The sequence below is a fragment of the Pochonia chlamydosporia genome, chromosome 3, assembly GCF_001653235.2.
Source record: "Pochonia chlamydosporia 170 chromosome 3, whole genome shotgun sequence".
Taxonomy (NCBI): Eukaryota; Fungi; Ascomycota; class Sordariomycetes; order Hypocreales; family Clavicipitaceae; genus Pochonia; species Pochonia chlamydosporia.
The window spans coordinates 235,909-263,558 of record NC_035792.1 but is presented as its reverse complement, the minus strand read 5'-3'; the positions used below and the strand labels follow the sequence as shown (position 1 = coordinate 263,558).

At 48.0% G+C, this 27,650-nt stretch overlaps 12 protein-coding genes across 12 annotated transcripts; 7 read left to right on the top strand and 5 right to left on the bottom strand.

Annotated features, from left to right (window-relative positions):
* Positions 1-697: 697 nt before the first annotated feature.
* Positions 698-1,696, top strand: VFPPC_13553 (ADP-ribosylglycohydrolase family protein; the record flags this gene model as incomplete). The annotated part of the gene is made up of 1 exon (XM_018291328.1): positions 698-1,696. The coding sequence occupies one exon, from the start codon at positions 698-700 to the stop codon at positions 1,694-1,696; it is 999 nt and encodes a 332-aa protein (XP_018144468.1).
* A 147-nt stretch (positions 1,697-1,843) lies between these two features.
* VFPPC_03988 (protein kinase-like protein) lies at positions 1,844-3,089 on the bottom strand (the record flags this gene model as incomplete). Its single annotated transcript, XM_018283413.1, has 2 exons — positions 1,844-2,530; positions 2,592-3,089. 2 exons carry the CDS (start codon positions 3,087-3,089, stop codon positions 1,844-1,846), a joined length of 1,185 nt encoding a protein of 394 aa, XP_018144467.1.
* A 3,645-nt stretch (positions 3,090-6,734) lies between these two features.
* Positions 6,735-8,003, bottom strand: VFPPC_15706 (fructosamine/ketosamine-3-kinase; the record flags this gene model as incomplete). Its single annotated transcript, XM_018293459.1, has 5 exons — positions 6,735-6,819; positions 6,867-7,050; positions 7,110-7,680; positions 7,732-7,847; positions 7,919-8,003. The coding sequence occupies 5 exons, from the start codon at positions 8,001-8,003 to the stop codon at positions 6,735-6,737; spliced, it is 1,041 nt and encodes a 346-aa protein (XP_018144466.1).
* Positions 8,004-8,519: 516 nt separating this feature from the next.
* VFPPC_15705 (hypothetical protein) lies at positions 8,520-8,947 on the top strand (the record flags this gene model as incomplete). Its single annotated transcript, XM_018293458.1, has 2 exons — positions 8,520-8,563; positions 8,611-8,947. 2 exons carry the CDS (start codon positions 8,520-8,522, stop codon positions 8,945-8,947), a joined length of 381 nt encoding a protein of 126 aa, XP_018144465.1.
* A 263-nt stretch (positions 8,948-9,210) lies between these two features.
* On the bottom strand, positions 9,211-10,246 carry VFPPC_03985 (benzoate 4-monooxygenase cytochrome protein; the record flags this gene model as incomplete). The annotated part of the gene is made up of 2 exons (XM_022428369.1): positions 9,211-9,491; positions 9,571-10,246. The coding sequence occupies 2 exons, from the start codon at positions 10,244-10,246 to the stop codon at positions 9,211-9,213; spliced, it is 957 nt and encodes a 318-aa protein (XP_022284433.1).
* A 1,279-nt stretch (positions 10,247-11,525) lies between these two features.
* Positions 11,526-13,343, top strand: VFPPC_03984 (trichodiene oxygenase; the record flags this gene model as incomplete). Its single annotated transcript, XM_018283411.1, has 5 exons — positions 11,526-11,766; positions 11,909-11,957; positions 12,010-12,375; positions 12,432-13,106; positions 13,178-13,343. The coding sequence occupies 5 exons, from the start codon at positions 11,526-11,528 to the stop codon at positions 13,341-13,343; spliced, it is 1,497 nt and encodes a 498-aa protein (XP_018144463.1).
* Positions 13,344-14,222: 879 nt separating this feature from the next.
* On the top strand, positions 14,223-15,302 carry VFPPC_03983 (MYND finger; the record flags this gene model as incomplete). Its single annotated transcript, XM_018283410.1, has 1 exon — positions 14,223-15,302. The coding sequence occupies one exon, from the start codon at positions 14,223-14,225 to the stop codon at positions 15,300-15,302; it is 1,080 nt and encodes a 359-aa protein (XP_018144462.1).
* A 608-nt stretch (positions 15,303-15,910) lies between these two features.
* VFPPC_03982 (hypothetical protein) lies at positions 15,911-16,633 on the top strand (the record flags this gene model as incomplete). The annotated part of the gene is made up of 1 exon (XM_018283409.1): positions 15,911-16,633. One exon carries the CDS (start codon positions 15,911-15,913, stop codon positions 16,631-16,633), a length of 723 nt encoding a protein of 240 aa, XP_018144461.1.
* Positions 16,634-18,008: 1,375 nt separating this feature from the next.
* On the top strand, positions 18,009-18,593 carry VFPPC_03981 (hsp20/alpha crystallin family domain-containing protein; the record flags this gene model as incomplete). The annotated part of the gene is made up of 1 exon (XM_018283408.1): positions 18,009-18,593. One exon carries the CDS (start codon positions 18,009-18,011, stop codon positions 18,591-18,593), a length of 585 nt encoding a protein of 194 aa, XP_018144460.1.
* A 3,133-nt stretch (positions 18,594-21,726) lies between these two features.
* Positions 21,727-22,911, top strand: VFPPC_03980 (hypothetical protein; the record flags this gene model as incomplete). The annotated part of the gene is made up of 1 exon (XM_018283407.1): positions 21,727-22,911. One exon carries the CDS (start codon positions 21,727-21,729, stop codon positions 22,909-22,911), a length of 1,185 nt encoding a protein of 394 aa, XP_018144459.1.
* Positions 22,912-23,653: 742 nt separating this feature from the next.
* On the bottom strand, positions 23,654-24,130 carry VFPPC_13552 (hypothetical protein; the record flags this gene model as incomplete). The annotated part of the gene is made up of 3 exons (XM_022428883.1): positions 23,654-23,661; positions 23,728-23,938; positions 23,993-24,130. 3 exons carry the CDS (start codon positions 24,128-24,130, stop codon positions 23,654-23,656), a joined length of 357 nt encoding a protein of 118 aa, XP_022284432.1.
* A 1,386-nt stretch (positions 24,131-25,516) lies between these two features.
* Positions 25,517-27,631, bottom strand: VFPPC_03979 (sulfatase domain-containing protein; the record flags this gene model as incomplete). Its single annotated transcript, XM_018283406.1, has 1 exon — positions 25,517-27,631. The coding sequence occupies one exon, from the start codon at positions 27,629-27,631 to the stop codon at positions 25,517-25,519; it is 2,115 nt and encodes a 704-aa protein (XP_018144457.1).
* Positions 27,632-27,650: the final 19 nt, after the last annotated feature.

Here is a 27,650-nt window from a genome sequence, read left to right as displayed (position 1 = left end):
ACTAGTGTTATGGGACTGGGATCGGGTCTCATGAAGCTTAATTACAGCGACTAATATCGATGCCGACCAGCAGCGGAATGATGTACGTAGTTTAGTAATAGACGATAGCTTAAAAATGGCAGTGGGGGCTTTGTATGATACGTACTTGAGGACTATGTTGATTGTAACTAGTTTGCTTCCTTTAGTAACTGAAGTTTGGCTTCCCTTGAGACTAGACATAGTAGGAGGCTCATCTACACGAAGCTAATTAGATGATAATAAGAAGTGGGCTCTATAGTTCTCAGGGAGTCAAAGGCAAACTTTCTAGTCAAGCATAATAACGGAACACGTATGCACTTATGGTTTGGCAAATTTGACTTCCTACAGAAGTGGGCACCTAAACTTTGCAAACTCAATTTAGCGTATCTTGTACTGTAGAATCTAAAATTGTCTTTATGCAATATGCCACTATGACTCACTTCACCCATTAGCAAGCCGCGTGTCTTGTACCAAACGTTCCGTGTACCTAGGTATCCAGTGTCCCAGATTCGTGCAGTCTGATGACGGCACAGCCACAATCAGACCAGACATATTACCAGCGGGCATCCACGATTCGGAACTTCATCTTGAAACCAAACAACCTCAAGCAATCCCATTCCAAGTCCAAATTCCAGCCCAAACTCGAACTTCAGATATCTTGGCCCGCGGCAGCATCACAATGGCCCTCGAGTCCACAAGCCTCACACGACGTCAATCCAAAGTCATCGGCGCCCTGGTAGGCCTCCACACCGGTGACTCCCTTGGTGCCAGTCTCGAATTCCAATGCCACACCCAAATTCGCACCCAGTATCCCAATGGTCTGCGTGAAATCATCGGTGGCGGACTTCTCTCCTGGCCAGTCGGCCAGGCTACCGACGACACGGACATGACGCGCGCCTTGCTCCTCGCCTACCACAAGCTCCGTGAGGAGCCGCACCAAGATGTAGCCATCCTCGCGGGGGAGTATTTCCTAAACTGGTGGAGGGGTAACTGGCCTGGGAGAAAGCCTGGTTCCCGGCCTAGAGATATAGGTATTGCCACCAGTGAAGGACTACATAAGTTCTCAAAGACGCGTGATCCTGAAAAGGCCGGTGCGGGGCGAGGAAAGGCAGGGAATGGTAGCTTGATGCGATGTCTACCAACGGGATTATTTCAGAGTGACCCAAATAAGTTAGTCGAGGAGAGCATGCGGATAAGCATGATTACACATGACGACGTGCGCTGTACCATTTCATGCGCTGTTTATAACCACATCGTCGCGGCTTTGATAGGAGATGTAAGTCCGGAGAGTGCAGTTGACGCTGGAGAAATATTAGCAGAGAGGTTGGAGAACAAGAAAGACGGGGATGTGTTGAAGGCTATAAGACTTGGGAGGCAGGTGTCTCTTCCAAAGATGGCAAAGGAAGGGCCAAACTTGAGCGACATGAAGGGTGCGTGTAGTGGGTATGTGTTAGAGACGCTGGCGTTGGCCATAGCAGCATTGATAGATAAGAGGTCCTTGGAGGATATACTAGTTGATGTGGTGAGAATAGGGAACGATACAGATACGAATGGTGCTGTGGCAGGAGGGTTATTGGGCGCAAGGGATGGTATTGATGGTATCCCGGAAAGGTGGAGAGCAAAGTTGCAGTTTAGAGAGGAGTTCATCAAGATTGGGTTGGAGTTGACGCCGGAATAGGGTCATTGCTTGTAAGTTAGAAATTGATTATGATATGATGCACGCCCTGGTGGCGATTTGATAGTGATGATGTCTGGTCCCTATTTCAGACCGCCTAATAGTGCTGTGTCCTATATTCTAGCCTTGAACTTCACTTGAAGCGGTTTCTTAAATGCCTTCCGATTCTTCTCCAAAATGTTCTCTCATGACCTCATCATAGAACCCTAGCTTCCCATTCTCATACGATGATATGAGATAGCCTAACGCCAGCCCTTTCTTATTGCTGAGGCACGTAGACAACACATTATCAGTGCCCTCAAACTCTCTAACCATTTCCACGTAGCCTTTTCTGTCATTCCATCGTTGCCTTTCTTCCTCGTCCAGCGGCAGTCCCTCTTCGTCATATCTATCACTTGAGCCAAACTGGGCTGAAAGAATGTTAAGAAAACCCGGAAATGCAACAAGCTCTAGCGGAAGTGTACGTGAACCCTCCCAATCAATAATAGCAGTAACATCAAAATGGTCATTAACAATCATGTTACTGTGAATGAAGTCTCCGTGACAGAGGGGAAACGGTCCATGATCCTGTTCGGAAAGCCGGCTTGCCAAGGCCAGAATCTGAGATGGAAACTCTCGAATAGCTCCAACAACCTTTTCAACTGGGCCGTTTCGCATTCCACGTAGAATGTCGTTTTCGTCGCGCGGGAATTTGGCGTGTTTCGCCCAAGCTTCGAAGAATTGGGTTGCTGTGTAAAATGGTCCGCCAAGATGCGGTAAAGGGCCAACGTCATATTGGCCATTCGGGGCTCTAACAATGGTGCCAATCTTGGGGAAGCGAAGAGCAGTCATTTGTAGCTAGTTTCCTAGGATTAGAGGAAAAAAATAGATACAAGATTGTGCAGCGTTGACGACTTACATGGCATTGGGCCACGGAGCGATAAAAGGTTGGGCGGTGTTGGGCCAGAATCCGGCCACGATGTTCATCATAGCCGCCTGCAGCATTCATCGCAGTATTTCCTGGGATAAATTCCATAAGAATAAAAGGGACACAAACGTCATTGTTCTCGTTAACCTCATACGCAAAGATCTCAGGTACTGGAAGACAGGATCTGGCTTTGAGCAACTGCATGACGTGGATCTCGCTCTCCAAAATCGCCAAGGACTCCACGGACCTGCTTAAATTGATCCGGGCGACCCATAGAGTACCATCTGCGAATTCAAGCAGGCGTACAAGATTGTAAAACCCGTTGGTGGTATGATTAAGTGGCTGGCAATGTAAACCGCCTCTGAGGTTTGACGCTCGCTCACAGAGCTTGTTCCAGTTTGTTCTTCGATCAATTTGGGCCACGCGATTAGTCTTATCGAATTCCTTGGCTTTCCAATTGAGACCAATACGGGACAGGTCCGATGACATTTTGGCGGAGTTAGTGTTAGTCCCACATGAATTTGCTTGATTGTTGCGACCGCAGAGGAAAAGTTGTGTGGGCAGCTTGTGATGACATATGCATATAAGGAAGCACTGGCATGGCATGGCTCCCTATAGCCTGTTTAAAGGAATATCGAAGCTTAGGACCGCGTCACTTACTGGTTACTACGATAACAGCACGCTTCCCAACGGCCACGCAGCGTACCGAGACTCCCAGAAGCAAATAGGGTGAGAAACTTACGATACGTTTAATTAAACTAGTCAAGTAGCTAGTTAAGACGACGGAGTGTAAGTTACGAGAGTATATATAGTCATGTGCCCATTCGATGTTCTGTATCGCATGAAAGCCACAACGGTTACATACGCACACAGAAAGATATCATGAGGCCAAAATACATTCTGTAATCGGCATTGCCTAATCGTGTAACTAAGTCTTTCACCTTGGGATGTCGCACGAAAGTCTTACAATTGCTATGACAAGAACAGTGTGGTGCCTGATAACACCCACCTCCCTATAACGGCCTTGGACACCCCAGGGATTGTCAATATATGGCAGTAGTGTAGCCTTTGTTGCTTGTAGAGTTGGACGGAATCTGACAATACGAATATTGCTTGTTTCATTATTAGACAGTGCAGGGGTGCAAAATGGATGCTGCGTGTTTCGTGTTTTGCATCAACTCCTGGCAAACAGAGACCAAATTCCCACAGAAGAGAGGCAACCGCTCCGCCGATGCTTCGGGATTATGTTCATCACAGCTTCTACGATTTGCACAGCATGAGGAAGGTATAAATTCGGGGTTATGTCTCTTCATTCAGATTGAGCTGCTAATTTCCGATAATTTGGTACAGCTTAGTAAAGAGTGGTGGTAGTTGAGAGTAGGCGTGCTGAAATGAGTGATACACGATGACGAAAGAAAACAGACTTTGTATTCTAGCCCTTCTTCATCAGAAAAGGGCATCCTCCTCACGGCCTTCGTGGATCAGTTCTGTGTACCACAGTGTGAACATTTTTGACCGCGCTGGACCTCCTTGCCGCAGCTAAATGCAATGCAGGAAGTGTACTCGCTTGGCATTGTGACTTGCGGAACTATTAATAAAATTTTGGATATAAAGAGGCTAGGTGCGTATCGAATACCTTTGTTTCGTGTTTGAGAAGTGGTGAAGGCTACATGGTAATAGAGGATATCAACTAGTTACGTTTTTAGTTATGTATAGACTTTTGTTTGACTGATTTAATGCACATACCTATCTTGTATTTTTGAAAGCTTTGAGCTTGAAGGGAACTCAAAACGTCGTCAAGGTGTGTCGAAAGCCGGCTCTTTATATTCATTTGTCTTGCTCATGGCAGAGGGATTCGTCGATCCGCCCAACGAGCTGCCTATCAGTATTTTCTCATACATGGCCTTGAGGCAAACTCGTGAGCTTGCCACTAATGCCTCAGTATTGCCGACAGTATTTTGACTTGTAGCCTTGGTATGGTTGCGGAACACTCTTGGCGCATTTTGATTTTAGGCACAACAAACCGAGTCCTGTGTACAGACTGCGCAGCTGAACATGTTGGTTGACATGTTCCCTCGCCCGGTCTCGACAGCCTCGAATGACAGTTCGCGAAAATGGAATAACTCATCATGTAGCTAACAACGTAACTTTAAACGTGAATTAGGACCAACAAGACCACTCGTACTCACTCGCCACACTCGATGAAATCTGGCGGCCGTAAAGCCCTCACAACACAGTTCGTGATAATCATTTGATTAACAGCCCTGAGAAGAATAGACCCCTCTCGTCTGTAAGCCGAGATTAGTAGACGCACTGTGACTGAATAAGTGTAAAAATAATAACTCGAACAAGGCTGCTGCTCTGCGGTCCAGTTTGCCTTACCACTGTAGTCAACATCTGCCTTGTGGATCGGGAAGCTTGCATATGACCAGCTTGTTTGTTACTCAGATTTATTAGCTGTCAATCATAAGGTCTGGCCACGACCACTGGCTGAGGTGTGTACACAATGCATTTGACAAGGATGGGGTTGTCTGCCTTGGGAATCTGGACGAGAGATGACCAAATCGTGTGGGAGAGGGACGATGGGTTTATTTGAGCCTGTTATGCTATGTCTGTACAACCTTAGCTTTGTAGTGTAGAGGTAATAAATAAAAAGGCGTGGTGACGTGTTTGTTGCCAAGGCAGCTGATCTGTGGATTTGGATGAGATATGGTCAGGGCACATCAACTGTAAGAAGTGATTCGCGAAGAACCGAGGCCAAACCCTGAGGCCATCCGGTTTCGTCAGTTGGGTCTTTTGCAAATTTCATGCAGATAGATCACAAGAAGGTTAGCCTTGACGAGGGACAAGGCAACCCTCCGCCAACATCAGCCTGTGCCACAAGTCCAAGCACAACAACTACGCAGCATCCAAGCGGCCCCTGCCCATGAAAAGAGCCTGGCGGTTGCGAAATCCACCGCTAGAGAAAAGCCCCGTGCCCTCTTTCGAGTTGATGGAAGTAGCATCCCGCGTCGCCCCATGAAAGGTCATGTACGGGTCGCCAGTTCTTCTTGTTGTCCATGCTAGAGTATTTCAGCTACTTACTCTTAATTCCTTGATTTCTTCCCACATCTCGGATTAGTACATCAGCCATGGTTAGCTCCACTTGCCCAGTGCCCATCAGAGCATCTCGGCGAGGGCTGCCAACATGAAGGCATGTTTGTGTAGGATGCATATGCGTATTCCCACGGACTCGAAGACGAGCGAGGACTACGAGTCGGTAGGCTCGTGCTTCCAATACGAATGCCTGTCAGAGCGGGTTCATACAGGTTTGACTCACAGATAAGCCTCAACGAGGTGGGATATCATATGCGGTTGGCTCTTTGGATATATTGCACAGGTGACCTTATGCTGTTGGATTTGCTTCTAGTGACCGAGTTGGCATGTGCATACCCTTCCGAGCGCTCAGATCAACGCAGCTCGCCGACGGCCTCATTTACATTGCGTTTCTGACAAATACGCACGGCAATTTCCAAATGTCTACCCGGGTTCTTAGTTCTATGCATCAAATGGGTCGATACTGCATGGACACGAGGCTTCCGCGCTAGATGTTCTGAAAGACGTTAGGAAGCTCGGTTGCTATTTTAAGCTATACGCCGTTTAAGTGTACTTACTACACATCCATCACAATATCTCGCTTCCACCAGGGTCTACAGCATGATCTCAGCGGCACCACACTGCACCTACAGGGCCGCGATCTCGGTGTTGGACTTAACACGATTTGCAAAAATGACAACGAGCAGCTGGTATCACGACGTATATTCGGAAGTGAAAAACAGAGTCTCTTAGCAGGATATAAACCGAATCCCGCCTTTCACCTTGCCTTACTTGTTAAGTTATTGTTACACCCGCCATTGTGAAGTGTATCTATCGAACAATACTTGGGATATTGTTGCGTGTTATCATGGTGCAGGTGCACTGCTTAGCTCAAAGGTAATTCATGTTGATATTTTGTTTACATGGCCATATCTGTGTTGTGGGATGAATAGCTCAGACCAAAACTACCACAACGGATTCATGACAAGCATGAAACACCACGGCAAGCCTAATCGACAAGCGCCTCTATGCTGCCATCGATGCCCCCTACAATCTGTTCTAGTGTATTTGGGCGTGGGCATGCTCCCACTGTTCATAACCGCCAGGAAATTTCTCCACTAACTTCCTCATCCATTCAATGAGCCTGGTGAGTGTGAACATGCATATCGTCTTGTTAGGTCAAGCACGTACATTTTACGGTAGGTGTCTTCATCCCTGTACAGGATTGAGTCCAGGATGTTCACCCGCGTCGCGTACAATGCGTTGCGGTCGTCAACATCTTCCCCTGGTTGAGACGTTGGAAAGTATTCGTGGTATCTGTCCCGGTACGCCTTGCCAATCTTGTTCCAAGGCTGTCTCCATACGCCGAGCTCGTCTATATTCAGGTCACTTACAAACGCTTCTTCTAATGTTCACAAGATCAAAGCAGCTTACATTCGTTATGAGCATAGAAACTTGCTGCGTCAAAAATGATGGGCACATTGGTATCTCTGTCCGTGGATGTGTTACCATGCCATAGGTCGCCATGGATTAGACATGGCTTGATGGATCGACCGCCGGTCTCCAGAGGCCGAAGTAGCCGTGGGATAACTTTGTCAAAGAAGCTTGTTGAAAGCTCAAGCAGTTCCTCACTGGGTCCCTGCACTTCTTGCTCCAGATCTAACAAGGCGCGAGTGGTTCGGGTGAAATACTCCTCCCAGGAGTCTGACCACCCGTGTTCAATGGCAATATTGCCATGATAAGTTTCATCAGAGAAGCCATACCGCCCGTCGGGAGAAGTGCCATCTCGGTGTAGTTTGGCTACTTGAGACACGAATTTGTCGATGGCTGGCAGCTCATCGGTCATGTTGCGGAACTCACAAAGCAGAAAATGAACATTTGGAATATTGTCGTAGCTACCCCAGGCCAGTGGGCGAGGTACCAGATCTGGGTTCAGCTTATAAATGGTGGACATGGCTGTAAACTCGCCCGAGGCAATGCGTCTTCCTCTCTCCCCAAACATGGTCTGCTCGCTAGGGTTAGTGAATGATAATCCAGGTTAGCCGGCTGTAACTACCTTGAGGAAGTATGTGACGGCATGGCCGTCTTTCTCAGTCTCTATCTTCGCAGTCCGTGTCCACAAGCTAGCTCCATGGGCGGTAATGCTTTTTATTGCTGTTTCAGCTGGCAATTCTGCTTATCGGAAAGGCCCCTTTGTTAGCATAGGTTTGCAAGTGCTGAGATACTGGCTATCGTTGACAGACTTTTCACCACCTGCGGATCTATAATGCGAATGGCGTCTGCGGGCACTTCCACCCCGTTGTTCTTCTCAATATACGCAGTACTCATCATGAAGCTGTCTGTGTGGAGTCTGTATAGTCCGTTTCTTTAGGTTGGCCCTCGCTTTTCGATACAGCATAACGTCAGTTTTTGTTGAATGTTACATGAATTGCGTGCGAAATTTTGCACACAAACTCAGTCGCTATATCATTGATCCGTAGCGCCTTAGCTCATGTAGAACAGATTGGTTGGATTTGTTGGTCATAGCGACTCAAGCTCCGGACAAGTCGTTTCTTGAAGGCCCCATTACGCGCCGTTTTTCTGAGTGGCATGAACAAAGGAAGCCCAAATGAAAACAGACAAGCCAGAATGTCCGGGTCTCGTGTAACGGCGCTGGAGGGAATGAATTTTACAGAGTTGCAAGAACAGGGATCCTATGGCCTCCCCTTGGAGAGAGAATCGTTTTTTATTCACATCAGTGTCTTCGGCACTTTTTCAAACAGTATTGGAGATTTCAGCTAATTTTTCTACTTTTAAATTTGTTACGTTGCCTTCCGTAACATCACTAATCATGAAAATTGTTTCATGGCCGGAGTTAGAGACAACATACAAGTCTGTATGCACGATTCGCAGTATGTAGTGTTTGCGAAAAGTTTAAGCAAGGTCTTTAATTAAGTAGCAGCTGCTCAACTGGGGAAAAGCCTCACAGCGTACTGTGCTCAAGTCGCAAGAACACATGTATAATCTCGAGTAGTGTGCCACCAGACTCAACATCTGTTGGTCAACTAGCCCACTGCCACGGACAAGAGTTGAATATCAGACAGCAATTGTACCAGTACACAAAGTTTTTACAAGTTGCGTCATTTCTTACTCATGCTTCTCAACAATTGGTATATCAACGACAAACTCACAACCTTCCTACGTCAAGGCTAGCCATGTTAGAACGGTCCATGAATCTAATGGTTACTCAGGCACATGCTTTACCTTGTTCAGTCTATAGGCCAGATCAGTGATATCCACCAAGCACCACTTTAGCGCTGTACCACTCATATATCTCAATCTTGTCTTCCACGACTTCCGCTTCCCCCAGCACGTCACTTTGAGCGAGTTTTTTGATCGCTGCAAAAATTAGGCCCACTGCCAGGTTGCGAGCAATACAGCCTCGGGGACCCATTCCAAATGGCACCCAGTCTCTTTGCATCTCGGATGTTGGGCTTAGCCATCTGGCAGGCATGAAGCTCTCGGGATCCGGAAACACCTCAGCGTTGAGATGAAATTAAAATGAGCCATGACCAACATTTGTACTGCGTGGAAAGTAGTATCCTTGAACATTCATTCCGGATGCTGGAACCTTTCTAGGGAGCCGTGTTGGACTGACCATGGCAAGACGCAAGCCATCTTTATCAACACCACTGAAATAAGGTAGAGCTTGAGGGTCAACTTGTAGATTACGAAGATCCATGACTTCCATTCTTAGAGTTTCGTATCTACCCATTGTCAGAAGTCGCGAGGTGAATTTCTCCTCGGTGTTTATTTCTTCCATGTGAGGATGCTTCGCTAGAGGCCAGCATTAGCGTTGCTATGTTCATTGCGGTTGAATCTCTCCCCGCGAAAAGCAGATCCTTACATTGCGAGCTTGTCTCTCCCGCCGAAATACCTTGGTCCAGTAGTCGACTCGAGTAACTCTCCGCATTCGCCTTGCTTCCCTCGACCATTCTTTTAATGTATGTGTCGATAGTAGCAACTGAGTTGTTCAGTCTATCATCAGAAGAAATTATGCCCGCAAGCAATCTTAAAACATTAAATAATACTGTTAGGAGATGAAAGAAGCGGCTAACGTCTAGAAATGAGTCCACAAATTGCGAGGCAGATAGCTGCGAAGACGTCTCCTCCAAAGCTCCATACTCCTCACAGAATAGATAAGCAGTAGTGACGTCGCAAGTAAATGATCGAGCCAAGTTCATGACATCAACTGGCTTCCCCGATACGGAGTCCTTCTTCAACCGACCCACGAAATTTGTTGCACAACTGTCAATGATGCTGCTATATTGTCTGATTGAGGTAAGAGAGAACAAGGGTAACACCACTTTGATACGAATCGCACGGTAGGTTGAGTCGAGTGTTGAAAAGATGGTCTCATGTCCGTCAACAGCCAACTTGGGGTAGCACTCGGACTTTGAAAACTCAATTTTGTTGGAATATGCCACTGAGATGGCAGCGCCGTCTGCAATGTCAATGTCGTTGGGGCCGACCCGCAAGATAGGCCCGTACTCCGTAGGTCGTGTTGAGTTGACGAATGGTTGAGCACTCATTTCCTATGTATGCATGATAGCATAACGAGAGCGATGAGCACTTGGCCAGAAGGGCTCCTGGAACGTGTGCCAGAGGATGGAGGAGTATTCGGTATCCGCAAGTTCCGAGTAGAAGCAGAAGGGAGGACCAGCTATAGCTGTCCATTGGTGTTCGGTAGCCACCTGCAGGGCAAAGTCGCACATAGTTTGAGACATTTGTTAAGTTTCAACTAAGCTCAAGGACTGCAAAACTCCCATTGATTGGAGGCTCAAGAAGAAGCACTTGGGAGAGCGGCTGGAGCCAGCTGAGCTGTTCTTCCATCCGATCCCACATTGTTGTAGTTTGTCATTTATCACAAGAATGGAGTGAGGGCCATGATATTGGTCGCACAAAGCCTTGGTTACGCATCAAGGAACCTTGATATCATCAGCTATCATCGTTGAAAATGACGTCATTTCTCTAAACTCTAGGTGTAGTCTGGTTGTGTAGTATTGCGCACTCGGGGGAGGCACGGCTGGGCAAGTTGGCCAGATTAAAGTTTTATTGAACATGGGTTTGTTGGCATTGTCGTGCTTGGGCTGTTCTGGACTGGGCGGGAGATCAAATCGAATACATACGGGGTGGCGCGGATGAACCTTAACATTGTGCTGCCAATGCTGTTGTGCCACCAAACCTTGAACAAGATACTGAATGTTTGTGCGGCTCTTCAATGCATATCTCTCAATAACTTCTGAGAATATACGGAATACTAACTAACAAGTTGACTTGGCTTACTGGGGGACACCTTGCACCACCCAATGACGACTTACCGATAAGACCGAGAGTTCAGACTGGCTGTTCACAGTTTGAGACTGGAAGTAAACCAGGCCAGCGGAGGAAGGTCCGTTTGACGGCCCCTGTCTCGTCTTCCCGCCCTGTCACCGGAGTAGCGTGGATGGTCTTCTAACAGGCTAGTCTTCCATCCATGTGCATAAGCTTCTGGCTGCACCCAGCTATTGCCAAGAGCAGCAACTGGCTAGAATGCATGGCTCTGGATTTGGTATTTGAAATGTGGAACATTTATCTGCATCTTAAGCCACATCGGGGTTGTCTAAGCGCCTCTCGATCTGTCAAGCCGCTTCTCGACTGAAGACCGGTGAGAGTACCGGATGATCCGAAAGCCTCGATGCACGCTCACAGCGTGGTGTTGTCGACCACCCCGCATTAGGCATGCTACAAGAAGGCCGTGTATATCATCCCAGTGTAGTTATTTCTCGTGTTAAGTTTGTTTATGAATTTTGTAGCCTCAACACGGCCAATATGAATACCATAGACGGGCTTGTATCGTGGCTTTCCACATCCGATTTCTTGGCTTGGCCGCTGGGACTATGGGCTTTCTACCTGCTTGCCAAAAGTCTCTACAATATCTCTCCTCTTCATCCTTTGTACCATGTTCCCGGCCCGTGGCTATCCGCGGCAACGTATCTCCCTGAATTCTATTATGACGTGGTCAAATATGGCCGTTACACATGGCAAATAAAGAAGATGCATGAAAAATATGGTAGGACCCTGTGCCGTAATCTCAAAACGTTGAAAAAGACCCTCATCGCTAACATATGCATCGTTTCCATGCCCCATTGTTCGCATTAATCCCGACGAGTTACACTGCAACGACACAAACTTTGTGTCTGAAATATTTGCAGGCAGTACAAGAAAGCGAGACAAACCTCGCCATCAAGTCAATGGCTTAACGTACGTGTTGCATCTCCTCGCCAGCTCGAAAATGACTGTTCTTACTTTGTAGCGTTGGACGATCTGCTGTTGCAACTACTGATCACGACCTCCACCGAAAGCGACGTGCACCATTGGCAAGATACTTCTCCAGAAATATGATTTTCCGGTTGGAAGATGAAATTCACAATCTGGTTCAGAAACTGTGCAACAAAATCTTGCAGTACCAGGGCACACATCAGCCTATTGACGTGACGATAGCCTACAGCTGCTTTACCACAGACGTTATATCCGGATACTGCTTTGGCGAGAGCCTCGGATTACTAGAACAAAGTGGCTGGTATCCTAATTTTCGTGATCCCACGATAGCTCTTCTTAAACCTGCCTACATCTTTCGATTTTTTCCATTTGTAAAGCATTTGATTGGCCTCGGTGAATGGTGAATCTCCCTTTAGCTTCCTGTTGAGGTGTTCTGTAGCTAACAACGGGCTCTAGGTTCATTCACTACCTGCCTCCAGACGCGGCATTGGTTATTAAGACTCTCAAGATTGATATTCCTAACGAGATCAAAAAGGCCAAGAACTTGATGAAAGCAGGTTGGAAGAATAAGCGCCCAACAGTGTTAAAGACGCTACTGGAATCTGAGCTTGAAGGTCGTGAGAAAGACTCCCAACGCCTGACCGACGACGCAACCGCACTTATAGGTGGTGGCACGGAGACTGTAAGCTGGGCTCTTACAGTCATCACTTACCACTTGCTGAGTAACTGTGAACTCATGTCAAAGTTGACTGATGAGCTGCGTCAAGCTGTGAAAAACCCGCAACAGTTGCCATCCTGGACGACACTTGAAAAGTTGCCTTACCTAAGTGGGGTTATCCAGGAAGGGCTTCGACTATCTTATGGCGTTTCTGCTCGCACAGCTCGAATTCCTACAAAGGAGACACTAGTCTATCAAGGAGAGTGGAATGACAGCCATGTGGAATACAAAATACCACCAGGTTATCCAATTGGCATGTCGCCTGCTATAACGCATCACGACGAACGCGTGTTTCCGGATTCATTTACGTTCAAGCCGGAGCGTTGGCTGGAAGGCGGACACCACTTCAATAAAGAGTTAGACCGTGGGATGCTTGCGTTCTCCAAGGGAAGCAGAGCTTGTCTCGCAAAGAAGTACGTAGGCACGCTGCGATCCGGCAGCCTCATTGCGTGGTATTCTGCGGCCATGCTGACACAATACACAGCCTTGCAATGTGCGAGTTATATCTGACTCTCGCGGCGTTGAGTTTACGCGTTTTCCCTCACATGAGATTGTATGAAACTACGGAACGTGACGTCTTATACGATCATGATATGTTGATTCCTGGCATACCGCACGGTAGCAAAGGAGTGCGTGTGGTCATTGAGTAAACATGGACTTGGAGAGTTTGGATAGGACAGACTGCTGTTGGTATTTCACAGAGTTACGGTATGGCGTGCTTTGTTTTGGATTTTAATGGGAAGCAAGGGGCTCGTTTGAATAGCTTTTAGCGAGTTATGAAAGTAATACCCCTTTTAAGTGAAGAATAGATTTCTTCTTCTTAGCAGAAGACTGTGCTCTGACAGGTAGGCGCTAGACGGCTTGTTTCTGTTGATTGTTTCAGATGTCCTGCTGAATCTTCAAATCTGGAATCAAGTCTTCTTACCTGGACACGAAGCTGATACTTCTATACGAATTACTCCTTTCTTGTCCCCATCAAACCAGTAAATGATATTTCGAGGAGACTGCTACTACTTCACGCATTTACATCTTCCTTCAGGAAGACATTCGCAGGTTCCGTGTTTACGATACAAGCCCAAAATCAGCGCTACGTAACATGTTCTGGCTGACTCTTTAGTCGCAATACATAGGATTATCCTCAGTATCTATCTTGCATCCTCTATTTCATCACCTCATCCCGTCGTGTGCAGTTCCAATAAAGGTCTGGGAGATACTCACACGGTACTCCTCTGGGTGCGATTACATAATCTCTTGTACAACCATTCATCTACTTGAACCCTTGGGCATTACCTTACATTCCCCAATGCCTAACTCTGTCATAAATTGGAGCTATACGTCTTTTCTGTGGAATTATATTCCATACTGCTAAGGAAACTACGCCATTCGCTTAGAATCTGCGTGTCTTCTCCAGACTCGACTGTATTGCTTTACCGTTATACTTGCCAGCAAGCGCGACGTGACTCGCCTCTCTCTCCTGGCATTCCATCTGCTTGCTATTTAGCACCTACTTCTGTCCATCACGCGTCAAAATGCCTCTTATCATGAACGTCAAAGTTGCCAGGCTCAATGGCTTGGCTTCACGAGCCTGCGAGCTTTGTCATCGAAGGGAGGGCACTCTGCTTCGTTGCTCGGCCTGCCAGTCAATCTACTACTGCGGACGGGACTGCCAAGCCAAAGACCGTGAAACTCACAAGACGCCATGTAAGCTGATCAAAAAGGCACGGCTTTTGTATGAGGATGAGGACCATAAGTTACGCAACTCTCCAGATGACCCATTCCTACCTGAAAACATCTTCGAGAACTTTGCTGGCCGTTTTTGGGGGATTCTAGAGACTCGACCATACATGCGAGCGCGTTACCACCTTGTGGACACGATTCTTCTGAGCTACGGCACCGCTGGCGGCCCAGTGGACTCGGTAAAAACCTCACTGGATCATCTCTTGGACATGATCAGGCTATGTCGCGGTGATAACTTGGGGGTGCGGCAGGTCGTCCCCGCGTTATACATTCGACTGGGTAGAGATCAGGATGCCTACGACTTCATGAAGTGGTACGGAACCGCTGGAAAAAGTCGGCGTTATGACTGGGGCAATATGGACTTGCCATTCTTAGACGTCAGAGGTGCTGACGCATTGGAACCGCCTACGCCTTGGTTGAGAGAGTGTCTTCTGGACTTTAGTCACACAGTCGCCGTGATGTTAATTAAGGTGCGAGTTCTGCTTGATCCTCAATCAATCCACAACACCAGAATCGCTCTTACCGGCGCTATCCCACAAGAAGTCATCGAGATGATCCGTGAGCAGCTCGTCGGCAGTATTGTCGCATCGCGCCAAAACATCCTCCTAGGCACTACTGAGGAGACCACGCAGCTAGCCGAGGTGATGAAGAAGCAAATCAAGGACCTGTACACAGCCATTCAAAAGTACAACCCGTATTTTTGGAACTTGTTGATCAACGACCCGGATGCTGGTGTTCTGAGACGGCCGAACGGCGGGTATACACACTGGTCAAAGGAGGAGGCTTTGTTGGTACTCGGGTTCAATTATGCTGCGTGGTATGAGACGATGGGAGCTATGGACATGCTTCGCAAGTTGAACAAGGCTGCTTAGTGGTTTATGAGTCAAGAAGGGGCATGAGAGGTTTTTTATGCACATGTAACAATGATGGGTTTAAGAACGAAAATTACTCGTTTGAGATGGGTCAGGGGCGTCAAACCCAGTCAACCTGACTAGCACTTGACTAGCAGAACTAATGCCACCCTATGTACACACTTCGGTGAAGCACTTGCTCGATGAAGCACTTTTTGGTCCCCTCGTCATGTGCACAGGAATCACAGCATCTTCCAGAATATCAGGGGCAAGGTACGAACCAAGTTCGGCTATATAGCGCTTATGGTTTTGAGCCATCATCATGATCGGCATACCCAGGCGTGGAGGTGCTTCAATACAGGTTTCTAGGCTATGGGGTCTCATTTGTTGTAGATTTTGCAATCTCCTGACCACAAATCATCAAGCTCGAAGAGGTGAGGTGATGTGGCGGCGGCAACATTAGAACTGGAGGCGCTATGCACCACCATCGGCAAGATGATATGATGCATCACGCCACTACGAATCTGAAGGCACTGGGGCAACATTTAAATACTAAAGTGCTTTCTCCATACCCAGCTATCCGGACACAAAGCTAACAGAAAATGGTCTCACTTGTCACATCCGCCATAATGGAAATCATCAACAACCCAACATCTAAACTTGTCCCTGAACTACTGTTTCATACTATTCTTACTGTCATTGACTATCCCCATGATGCATCCGGAGCCAGTCGCACCATTTACGTGCTGAAAACGCATGGTACCTTGGACGCAGCTAAAGCTTACGCCAAACAGTCGCTTGAGAAGCTCAACTTCCAGCCTGACGACTTCCAGAAGTACGAGATACGCGGCCACGATAAAGACCTGCCCGGAGAGAAATGGACTCATGGCGACGGAATCCTAGTGTTTGCTCGCTCCATCGACGGTCAAGAGCTTCGTGTGAGCGTCGATACCACGCCGAACAACGAGTCACTCGGCTCAGATGTCCAAAACGGTGAAATGATACTACCTGAAGGGGCAAAGTTCTTGCACTACTTGGTTCAAACCACGGTTGACTACCACGTGGATCGGAGTGGCGGATCGCAGCAGACGAGCATTCAGGGGGTCTACCTCCATCGTGCGGATGCTTGGACAGCCGCACACAAGTGTCTTGACCCAGAGGATTTCGCAGAGTATGACTACAGGGGTGATTCCGAATTTGTCAAGGAGTGGCCCTTTGGCGAGAATGTTGCTGTCCATGCTGTGTCGGATTTGGGGCAGAACTTCCTGATTGCGGTGAATACGCCGCCGCAGCATAAACAGGATGTGAGAAAACATGGCCGGAAGAGGCGTGAATCGAGGGAAGAAGTGTAGGGCGCATAGTTAGGGTGAACCACATCGTCGGCTGTCCATCTTGGCGAAGTTTTAGGCGTTTCTTATATCATTTGATGCAGACGTTGGAATTGTTGACTTCGAGCTCTTGACCCATAGAATGTATCGTCTTCATTTGGCACTGTTTGTATTCACATTAGTGTATTTTAAATTTAAATCCAACTTCAATTTCAGAGCCATGTAATTGAAGCCCTTTTGAGTGCACTAATGGTATAGACAACTGAAGCAGAATGGTTCTCACAAGTGTCTCAGATTCGTGCTTTCGGTGTAAGCTCTGCGACGGGGTGATTCGACTACGCAAACCTGATTTCCCCAAGCATATAATGCCTGTTTCCCTGAGGTTCCTGGTTTTGCGAACCAGACTTGATGAATGCGACGAGGTCATATGACGAGGCGTGGTCTAGAATGCTCGGTTGAGTTTGTGGTGTGGACGCCCTTGAGGGGATATTTCGGCAATTACTGCAGTCAACAATGCTGGAGCTGGCAAAGAAAGGCAAATGATATAGAGGAATTTTCGGTATCCGTATCGGATCATTACCGCGGAAAGTATGTTATCGATGACATGATCGTTATCCAAGGTCTTGCCTCGACCGTCGTCTGTGTCCTTTACATAGAAGAATCCCTCGTAGCTTCCTTTTTGGGAGAATTGAACAAGGTGATTCGCTCACAATTGCAAACTAGTATCTCCATAAGCAAATATGCGCCGCCACGGCAATGCCAGTAATAATAGATTCGCCTGCACCCAAGTAACCATGCATCTCTGCTCCGACATCAGGCTGGTCCGTAAGGCTAGTGTTGAGGCAGTGAATGTTTTAGCAGATGATGTTATATTTTGCAGCTGTAAATTTCCACAACTTGCCGGTACAACAACGTGTTTCAAAGTTGATCGAACTTGGAGTATATTACTTGCAATTAGGTAGTGACACCGAAAGTAGGAACAACTCATTTACCTGAGACAAGCAAACCACCACATTCTGAATATTATTTGCAGCAACACTTCGTGTCCTAAGGAAAGCATCGAAAATCCGTTGTAGAACCCCTCGTCAATGAACCGGTGTTCAGCTTGTTGGTCTGCAGCAAGAAAAACCGCGAGGTGGCGTGGTCCACCAAACTTTAACACGGTGCGGCCACGATCCGAATGGTGGCATCGTGACAGTGATGCGATGGTGATGCGAAATGGCGTTAAACGGTGGTGCGATGGCGCTTCTACTGCAGCGAGGCTACATTTCAATGTAACAATTGAGGTTAGTTCCATCAGCCGACCCGAAGCAGCCCATATAAGTCCACGAATGCCACAACTCCACGGTAGGATCATAAGCGAAGTTATGAATCGCAATACGAAATTAGTCCTTTCATAATGTCGACAATACAGGGCCTGCTTCATCCTCACCATGTCTCCCTCACCCGGCGCTCGTACTCACTGCAAACCCTTTTGCAGTCCTTGACAGATCGCGATCCATATTACATGAACGATCCGGCAACTTCTTATAAAACCGTTTCCGTACCAAGATTCAGTGTCACCGAAACAGAGAGGGACTACATCTTGGAGGGCGAGTTGCCGGGTGTAGCTGACAAAACTAAAATTGATGTCGTGTGGCTACAAAACCATGTGCTTGTGATCCATGGAATCATCGAGCCCATCGATACGAAAATAGCTACCGGCGCTACGAAAACGGAGGCGCCGGCGACGGAGCCCACGGAAACTTCAGGTCAACCGTCAGACAAGCCTGATGCAAAGGCGACGACTGCTGGGCAAAAGTCTATCTTCCCGCGACAACTTCTACACGAGAGGCACGTTGGGCCGTTTGAGCGATCGTTCACATTTCCGGATGAGGTGGAAGAGGATAATATGAAGGCGAGTCTGAAGGATGGGTTGTTGACGGTGGTGGTTCCGAAGAAGGCTCGGTCAACATCGGGGGACAAGAAGGTTGATGTTCAGTAATTGGGGTTGGATGAGTTGTAATCTGGTTGTATTGGTATATGATGTGATGAGACAAGTTTGTTAATTAGTCCGTCATCTTAGGATAAAGTTGGCTCCCTTTTCGAATGCGCATGGTACACGAAGGGTTGTAGCACTGGGTAATCACTAATCCTAAGCTTTGGTCGAGCTCGCCATTGCAGGGCATGTCTTTGCAGGTCTACCAACGCCAAACGCAATACCTATCATAATGTTCATAACATGCAAGGACAAGAACGCAGCAACAACTCTGTCTAATCAGGGTGAGCGCGGTTTAAAGCTAAGTATTTGGAAACCTTCTAAGCAGCGCCACAGTGTCGGAGCAAATTATACGGGGAATCTATACGAGGTCATAAGTACCACAAGAATTTAGTCTAGTCTTGGTAGTAAAATGTGTTCCCACAGCGTTGTGTATCAAGTGCCAGTGGGGATGACAATGGGAAGATCAGGCTCTCTAAATTGAGGGAAGCATAAAACTAAGCTTACTGCCGATGCTGATGCCCTTTTGATGGTTTACTTCTGTTTCCGTTGGTTAAAGACTAACTCCCTCCCCAAATCAGCTCTTAGCTGGCGGATACATCAGGGGCATCATGGTAATGTAACTGATATGAGAAACTCTTAGACAGATTAGTGTGTGCTGGCGCAAAAGCTATGTTCCTAAGCTAGAGAGAGGAGAACTTGGGCGAAGTGAACATGTCCAGAAAGAAAAGGGGTTAAACCGCCACAGGACCAAATACTCAACAGAGAATCTTAAAGGCTGTCTCGAGGAATCCGCCGCTACACACAATAACAAGAACGATTATTTCTGCGCCGATAGACTAATCTTCCGGATCAGTGCTACAGAGAACCCAAAGGGCCCGGACTCAGTAATAATATTCACCACCATGAGATGAGTCCTTGTATGCGAGAGTCCAGCTATGTATATGGGTCATGGGATTCATGGCCACCTGACAGGCTGAGTTCCGTCAAGAGATTTACAACAGCGAATACCATGATGAAATCATCCCATTAGAGGCTTCTCTATCCCACAGTCTTTAGTCAGTTAGTAGTAGCGTGAAGTAACAACAAATTGTGCAATACCCTAAAGCCTCCAACGTTAGGCCAGAAGCTCCTCTCGAGACACTCGCACTTCTATGTGTTGATCAGGGCAGCACGATGACCCGCTGAGACTTCGCCTCCTTTAATTCCAAGAACGTCTGCTGAACACCATCTCTGTCTAGTCCTTGCCAGTGCCCCCACGAATATCTCGCCGAAATCATGCACAGAGATCAAAGCGCCAAGTCTTCATCCGGCATTACGAGTGGTGTCTCGAAGAATGTCACTGTGGTGGCACATAGGCGATCTTGCTAAGCCTACTTCTTGCAGGGGTGCAAATTTGTAGACACAGCTGAATTCACGGAGCCCAGTGAGGTCACGCATGCAACTTGCTAATTAAACTTAGATATTAGACCGCTTTGCAACATTTCGGCTTGACCTATCATATGCCGTGATGCGAAGAGGGTAAACAATAGAAGCATTGGTTGTAAATTGCTCGGGCTGTAGGTTAGGTACTGACATTCTGCTACAAGTAGAATATGATTGTGTCAGTCAATGAAAACGTGGATTATACTCTATCACCTCTACTATTGATCTTCATCTACGAGCATGTGAACCATCCATGGCAGAAATAAGAGAGTTGATCATCTCAGGGCAAGCGGAGTGTGTCCCTCTCAAACAGCCCATCCGTTCGGTTCATCGTATCGGGACAGTACTTGTCTTGCTTGTCAAAGCCCCAAAATTTACTTAAAGATAGACCGCGGTTGCCAATGAGGCAGCAGTCTCAACTCAGGAGAAGTTTTGGTGGCGCGTATAAGCAACAGGTTGAGCGCCATCTTCCAAACCCTGGCCCAGTTGGGAGCTGAAGCGCTTGCTAGCACATTCAGGGAGACATTGCCTTATTGTAACGACGACAGAAATGCTCCGGTCAGGCTGCATGTTCACCGTTTAGGATCTGACGTGGCAAATGTACACCGACAAGCTCAGGTTTGCTTGGCTTGTCATTGAGCAAAATCCCCGGGGGGTCAACGACACGACGCCGTTGTCAATTACCGTTCAATATTTCATCTGTAGCGCCCGCGCGTCCCATCAATTATCAGCTATTTTCACCAAAGCATCAACAATACGTAATCCAAGACTTATGGCCCCCCGGGCCGGGTTTAACGGCACCTAAAATTTCTTGGCATCGATCCGCCTTGAGTGTCGCGTGCCTCGGATCTCACAGTCAGGCTGGATGTGAGTGTTTGTTTTTCTGGCGCCAAGACCAAAGCCGGTTCAGCCACGTTCGGTTCCGTGTCGGCATCACCAAGATGCTACCCAACCCTGGCCTAGAGTAGTTTTTAGCTGACCGTGTGGCCGTGAGGCTGATGGACAATTGATTGTCTGAAACTCTTGCTACAATTCAGAGGGACTCATCACGTATCTTTTGTTTTGCCAACCCCAGATACGGCTACTTTGCTGGTGATGAAATGTTATGAGTAGACTCACCACAATCGGCACTTACAAACCCCTGGCTGGTACCGGGGTTTATCTGGATCGCATCCTCATTGTATTGAAACAATGCAGGGCCAGAAAAAGAAAACCCACTCGAGTTCGGTTAGCTGAGACGCCACAGGGGCCGCCACTTTGAGCGTCGTCATCAGATATTTTCTGCACGTCGTAGCTGACTTCAACTACTGTCCCGTGAGAGGCCAGTAAAATCTGGTAACCGGACATTCAGCCGTTCTAAAAAGCAGCCATTCAGGAATATAATTAGCATGATTACGTAGACATCGGGAGAAAAGGGCGGTTGAGAATGTACCGAGGCGCATCACTAATTCAGCGTGGCTGGACGGGATGAACCTGTGGACGTCGTCATGCTGAGCGCTACAGTATTTTTTGTTGTTGAATTTCGGACAATGTGGGAATATAAGTAATAATTCGTGTCCTGATTTTGAAGCAGTGGTAATTGTTGACGAGATTGTATCGAAGCCTGAGCAATTGCATCACCAGTGTTGCTGTCTCTTGCACTGAGCTTGACAATTGACTTGGTTGCTAAACACAGCAGCATTGACATAGCGACGCGAAATACCCCTGTGGAAAGATGAGGTTCCGAAACAACTTGTCTTCTTTACTCTTGTCAATTGCAAGCCTTTCTTGCGGTGTGCAACTAGTGTCCGCCCGTGGCCCTCCCCTACGAGATTTCCAACAATTCAACTCCGACACCCCGACCTCACAAGTCATAACTGGTCTTTACGCAGATAACTCTGCTGAGGCACAAATTGTCATTCATGACGTTAATGGCGTCCCATCATGGTCATGGAGCGTCGACGATGCAAAAACCCAGGCTATACCAGCGGATCTCCTAGCCTGTATACAACAACATACCGCCGTCCCGGAGGCCAAGTGGGCAAACGGTGGTTCAAGCGTCATAACCATCTACAACTTTGCGGCTCTCATGATCAATCACCTACCCGGAGACCCCCGCGATAAACAAATCACCTTTGGCGTGTGTTTAAATTGGAATGGCATGGAAAACACCCATAGCCTTGAAGTTGTACCAGACGGCAAAATTGCGATAGCGACGACCTGTGAAAGCAACACTGCCAACATCAGGATCTTCGACCTTGCTTCGGGATTACAGGCGCAGAGTAATCCTGTTGAAGCACTCAACTTTCTACCTGCTGTCCACGGACTTGTCTGGGATCAAAAGGATAGCCTGCTGTGGGCTGTTGGCAGTTATAATTCTCCTGACGGGACGGCTGAGTCGCGCAGCGCTCTTCATGCTTACAAGTACGCGGGCGGTGTTTTCCAACCATCACCTCTATACTCTTTCAACGTCAGCGCCCCAACGATTCTGTCAACGGAATGGAGCGGCACGGAATACAACGGCTGGTGGGACGGAGGACATGACCTTATAGGTGTGCCGAACAAGCGCCAGCTGCTGATTTCCACGGACTTGGACCTCCATGCCTTTGATATCGATTCACAAACTTTTGAGAGCGGAGAAGTCGTGGTGGAAAAGTACTTGCCTGGATTTACACCCGTTGACAACAGAGTCGGATCGAATGGACAGGCTCTTCCACGGTCTGACGTGAAGTCCCTCAGTCTAGATGGGAATCACCACGCCTTGTACGTGCAGGCAGCTTGGCAGGAAGTCGTTTCATACCAGATCAACCGGCTGCAGAATGGGCAAGCACAGCCTGGTGTGATCTACAAGCAGCAGCTGTATCGATCGCGTTGGTTTGAAGATACCCCTGCATGGCCGAAAGCGCGTATCCCTAGATGATCATAGTTGCCAAGGCTTGTTGACGAAAAAGTTACGATTCCAATGCCGACGTCCATTTTTGGATTGTGTGGTGGCGCTGATTGGCCAAGGCTTCGGCGTTGGGCCGTGGGGTGAGGATCTTCATGAAATGTGAGCAACTGATGGAAGACCTGCGTTGTTGGAATACCAGCGGAGTTTAGCTTGAACAGACTACCAGTTAATTTTTATTTTGTCTTTTTTTGTTTGGGGTTTGAAAGGAATGAGCACGTTGTGCTCTGGGGAGAACGGCGTTAGTGGCGGGAAAGCTGTTGCATTTGCCTCAGTCTAATTACAAGGTAGCATTGCATCATCACTGCAACATGAATGGCTACATAAAACAATAATGAATTGAAAAAAAAAACATCTCTAAATACCAAAAGAACCGTGGAGTGGCTGCAGATTCAGAGTGCCAGTGAGGAAATATGCCGCTATTTACAAAACTGTTGCTGCCGGCAACTTCCAAGGAAGAATCCTTCGCACACAAGCATGTACATGAGCCATTCGTGCCATCTCTCCGTATAAGCCGCGTGTCCCAGACGCTCGCTCCATAAATCAGCCAATCTTTTCATAAAATGCTCCAAGTCTGTCAGAAGAAAAGCAGCAGTTTTGGAGTGAAGACTCTCATCCCTACATCGGGTGCACATCTACGCAGGGTCGCCACTGGAAGGTCGCAACGCCCAGGACGACAACGCGTGACAAAACTGACTTGCGCTGTGTGTAACATTTAGCAAACTCCGTAATAAATGTGGTAAGCAACCTTTGGGAACACTCACAAACAAGCCATCCCAAAACCCATACCAATCAGTCTAAGGACAGAGCCCTCGTTGGCCCTGTCGGCCTTACCGTTCTTCAGTTGGGACTGCCAGAAAATCACCAGTCCAAAAGGCAAGATGGCCCAGAGCACGGTGACGGCAATGTCAAGTGCAGCATGCAAACGATTATTGGTGCTGCCAATACCTCTTTTCCGCAGGAAGGCCACAATTAAGTTCTCAGCTAGTCCAAGGAAACCCTAGAACTGTCAGTCTTCTGATATGGTTGAGCGCAGGCTAAGCGTATTACTTACGACGACCCCCAAACCCAACGCCAGACCCCAGTCTTTCTTGGCTATTGCGCTGAAAGCACTTATCATGGCAGTGAAAGCAAGCAAGGCGGAGCCTACTCGGAGAAAGAATCTCTTGTCAAAGCTCTTAAGTTTGTCCATCGTGATGCCTGAATGTGTGGATGCTCTGGGATATGGAATTAAGAAACAGAGCTTCAAATGTCCAAAATTATTCTGAGATGATGCAGAGAAGTCGCAATTCGTATAATATGGTGCTAGATATTAGAGTTGTACAATTCCGCGAGGTCGACTCTATATATCTTGCCTCGACCTCAAGAACGGGCTGGCTTGTGCCAATGTCATTTCTGCCAGTGTGAAAGCGACAATATCTTGGGATACATTCACAAAGAGGTCGTTTGTTGAACGTGTAGATGCTGCCGACGCTGGTTTGGGATGACAATCATGAACACAGGCATAGGATGTAGTCCATGTAAAACAATTCTGCATCTAGGCGGGCTGATAATCTATGTTGTTTTCTAATAGAAATATAGTTTCAAGCTGGCTCCTTTCACGGACATGCATTGTGTTATGTTCCTGAACACCCGCCCGCCTCTTACAGCGCTTGGTGGCTCTTTGTGGCGGCATATTTGTGTTCATTGCATAGCGTATGTCTATTTCTTCTAACAGCACGGTCAGTGGTAAAATCGTAAAGAAGTGTGATTGGGGCCATGATTCTTTGGGGATATTAAAGCACAAAGAAATGCATTTTGATGTCACAAAGATTCCCGGGCTTTGGCCTCTATTCGGCAATTAAAGCTCAACAATGACAATGACAAGGATTGACTGATTGAAAAGAAACCAAGATGCAGTACAAATTTCCTGCAGGTAGAAGAGAAAATAAAGTATTGGTTTGATGAACACAGAGCCGTGGACTGCGTTACGCTGTCTGCCTGCATCCCATCAAAACATTTTGGCTTGCATGGAAATGGAGAGGGAGACTACCATTTTCGACAATCATTACACAAACATCCGCCTCCACGTTCAGCCACAAGAATTATTCCATGCAATATTTGATGTTTTCTGTTCATCTATCAACTCTAAGGTGTCTGGTCATCCAAATACCAACCGAGTACCTCAGTGCTAGGTCCTGCACCCTACACTGTGGCTGGAACTCCGCGAAGCCGTTGGTCGGGTACTACTTCGCTGGAAGTACTAACTTGTACCTCGGCGTGCTTGACGTCAAGTCTGCAAGTCTGGTAGCTCCGAACAACTGCACTTGCCATCTGAAGCCTCACATCACGATGTTCCAGCGCGGATTGGCCGACTTGTGGACGTGCTTAGCCGTTTTAGCTCATATTCGGTGTCATGTCTGGTCGATTTAGATGTTGGACATGGAAGGTGCGTTGAATCGATTGTTGCCGAGGCGCCTTCCTGTTCAACATTGCTGAACCGTGACAACACCAAGCTCAAGTCCTTTGGCCCTCCGACTAGTCTCTTGACGATGCCATTGACACAGACATACGACCGTGCCGTCACCTATCCCCCTTATCACTTGCACTGACAGTATTCTTCCTCGATCCCAACCGACGCGCAAGTGAGATTCCGCGGCTGTGGCTCGAATAGTGACATATCCCAGTATGGAGAAACAACGTTGGGCGATGGCGACGGTGGCCACTGCTTCAAGCCCGCCAGCACCCTCAACGTCGCATGTGTGTTGAACGGCGTCACAAGAGCCTGTTCATTTGCCAGCAGTCCATCACGGCCATCTCTCGCAGGCAACCGCGATGCCACATACGAAGGGAGCATCATGAGAAGCATTGGGTTCTGATGTTCGATGCGGCCGTTTTGTGTGAACAGGTAGTTGAGTCCCATGTGCAGCCCGTGGTCTGCGTAAAAGAAGACGACTGTGTTGTTCAACGTCCCTTTGTCACGCAACTCGGCTACAAAGGCATGTAACTGATGATCAACTGTCGCAAGTACTTCGCCACTCCCTTCATGCCCTTCAATAAAGTTGACTGAGAGCAGCCAGGGCCGGTCGGGATACACGTCAAGGAAACGCCGAGCAAAGTCAAAGTTCCAAGAATGCACATAGTCGCCATATGCGCAGCGACGCTTGAGGCTGTACGGCCCGTTGAAGTTGCCGTATGGGTGACCTTCAAGAGCATAATATGGCGGTAGGCATGCCGGTCCGAGCATCTCATGATCCAGCGCCGTCATCGAAGTGTTGCGCCCCTGATACCACGACGACCAGTCCTCGCAACTTGTGTCAGTTCGGGCAACGACATAGCCATTATCGCGGAATTGCTGCCAGACAGGATCAATCTGACTGCGGTTTGTGGTCCCTGTGTAAAGACCGCGGCTGTTGTCATCTGTGTTGAAGCCAACTGCGTGAGAACGGAAGAATTGGTACACCTGCCGCTGCCCAGGCTGGTGTAGCTCTTCAATAAACCTTGACGTGCGCCGTAAACGTCGCTGAAAGTGACGGCGGGAAACCGCATCGAAATACAGAAGGAGGACATTGGGTCGCTGCATCTCTACTTGTTGTGTACTCCTTTGTAACGGCGGTAGAGTTCGACCGATGCGAAGCAGCAGTTTCTCTTCATCGCCGCAACGCGCAATCACCGTCTCAGTTGATTGCCTATCAAGGCGCACTGGGCCCGTATAGTTTTGACGTACAGTCCGCTGGACCATCAGCCTGTTCATCATGTACCGTTGCTTCTCGAGGGCAGACCAACTGCGCGTGTCAGGCAGCACATCATACGAAGTCGGTAGACCCTGAGGGCATCCGTTAATCGTCAAGAGCCCATCATCCTGTGTTAGCTGCGCATCAAATTTGGTGGATGTAGAGGGACAACTCTGCCGGCCTGTCCAGAAGTTTTGTGCCCCTGAAGGCAGCAGGTCAACAAAGGGCCAGTTTGGCTCAGGAATCCGGCAAGCCACGGCATCCGCTTGGTAACTACGGCCGAGTAATCCTTCACCCCATTGAGCCTTCTGGTGAAGCAGTGTCGTGCCCGCGTACAGCAACAGGGAAGTCATAATGCTCGCGAGTATGTGCCAGAAGTACGAAGTACTACGATAGAGCAGAACTATTCCGAGAACGACCAAATTTAGAGGCACACCAATAGCAAAAAAGATCAACATATTATACCCGCCATGGCGATCGAATGACATCCCTTGGTCAGCATTTCTCAGCAATGCCAGCTCAAGAACCAGAGTAATGCCGAGTGCCATACGCCAACTAGTCGGAAACTTCAAAGTATATACCAGCGTGATGGCTGCAGTGTATAACAATGCGCTGAGAACAAGCAAGGTGCCAATTTTGCCCATGTTCTGTTTGATCCATTCGAGATCGCCACCAACTAGCGAAAGGAGGTAAAAATGCGCTGACCCAGCGCAGAGGCTGAGTACGCCAACCGATCGATAGAAACATTTCGATCCGGGCACTCGCGATCCATTTCTGTGGAAGTGAAGTTGACGATGGGCCTTCTCCAGTTGCAATTGGATATGATCACTTTTCTCATCGCGCTGTCGCCGACCGTCCGTGCCAAGAGAGCGCTTCCTGCGTAATTTACATGATCGAAGGTTTGTAGTAGATGCCGACTGCGGTAGAGGGACTGGAACTTGGACGTAGGTTATTGTGATATCAGGGTTCGCGGGAGCCATGGTGATCGATTCTGGTTCG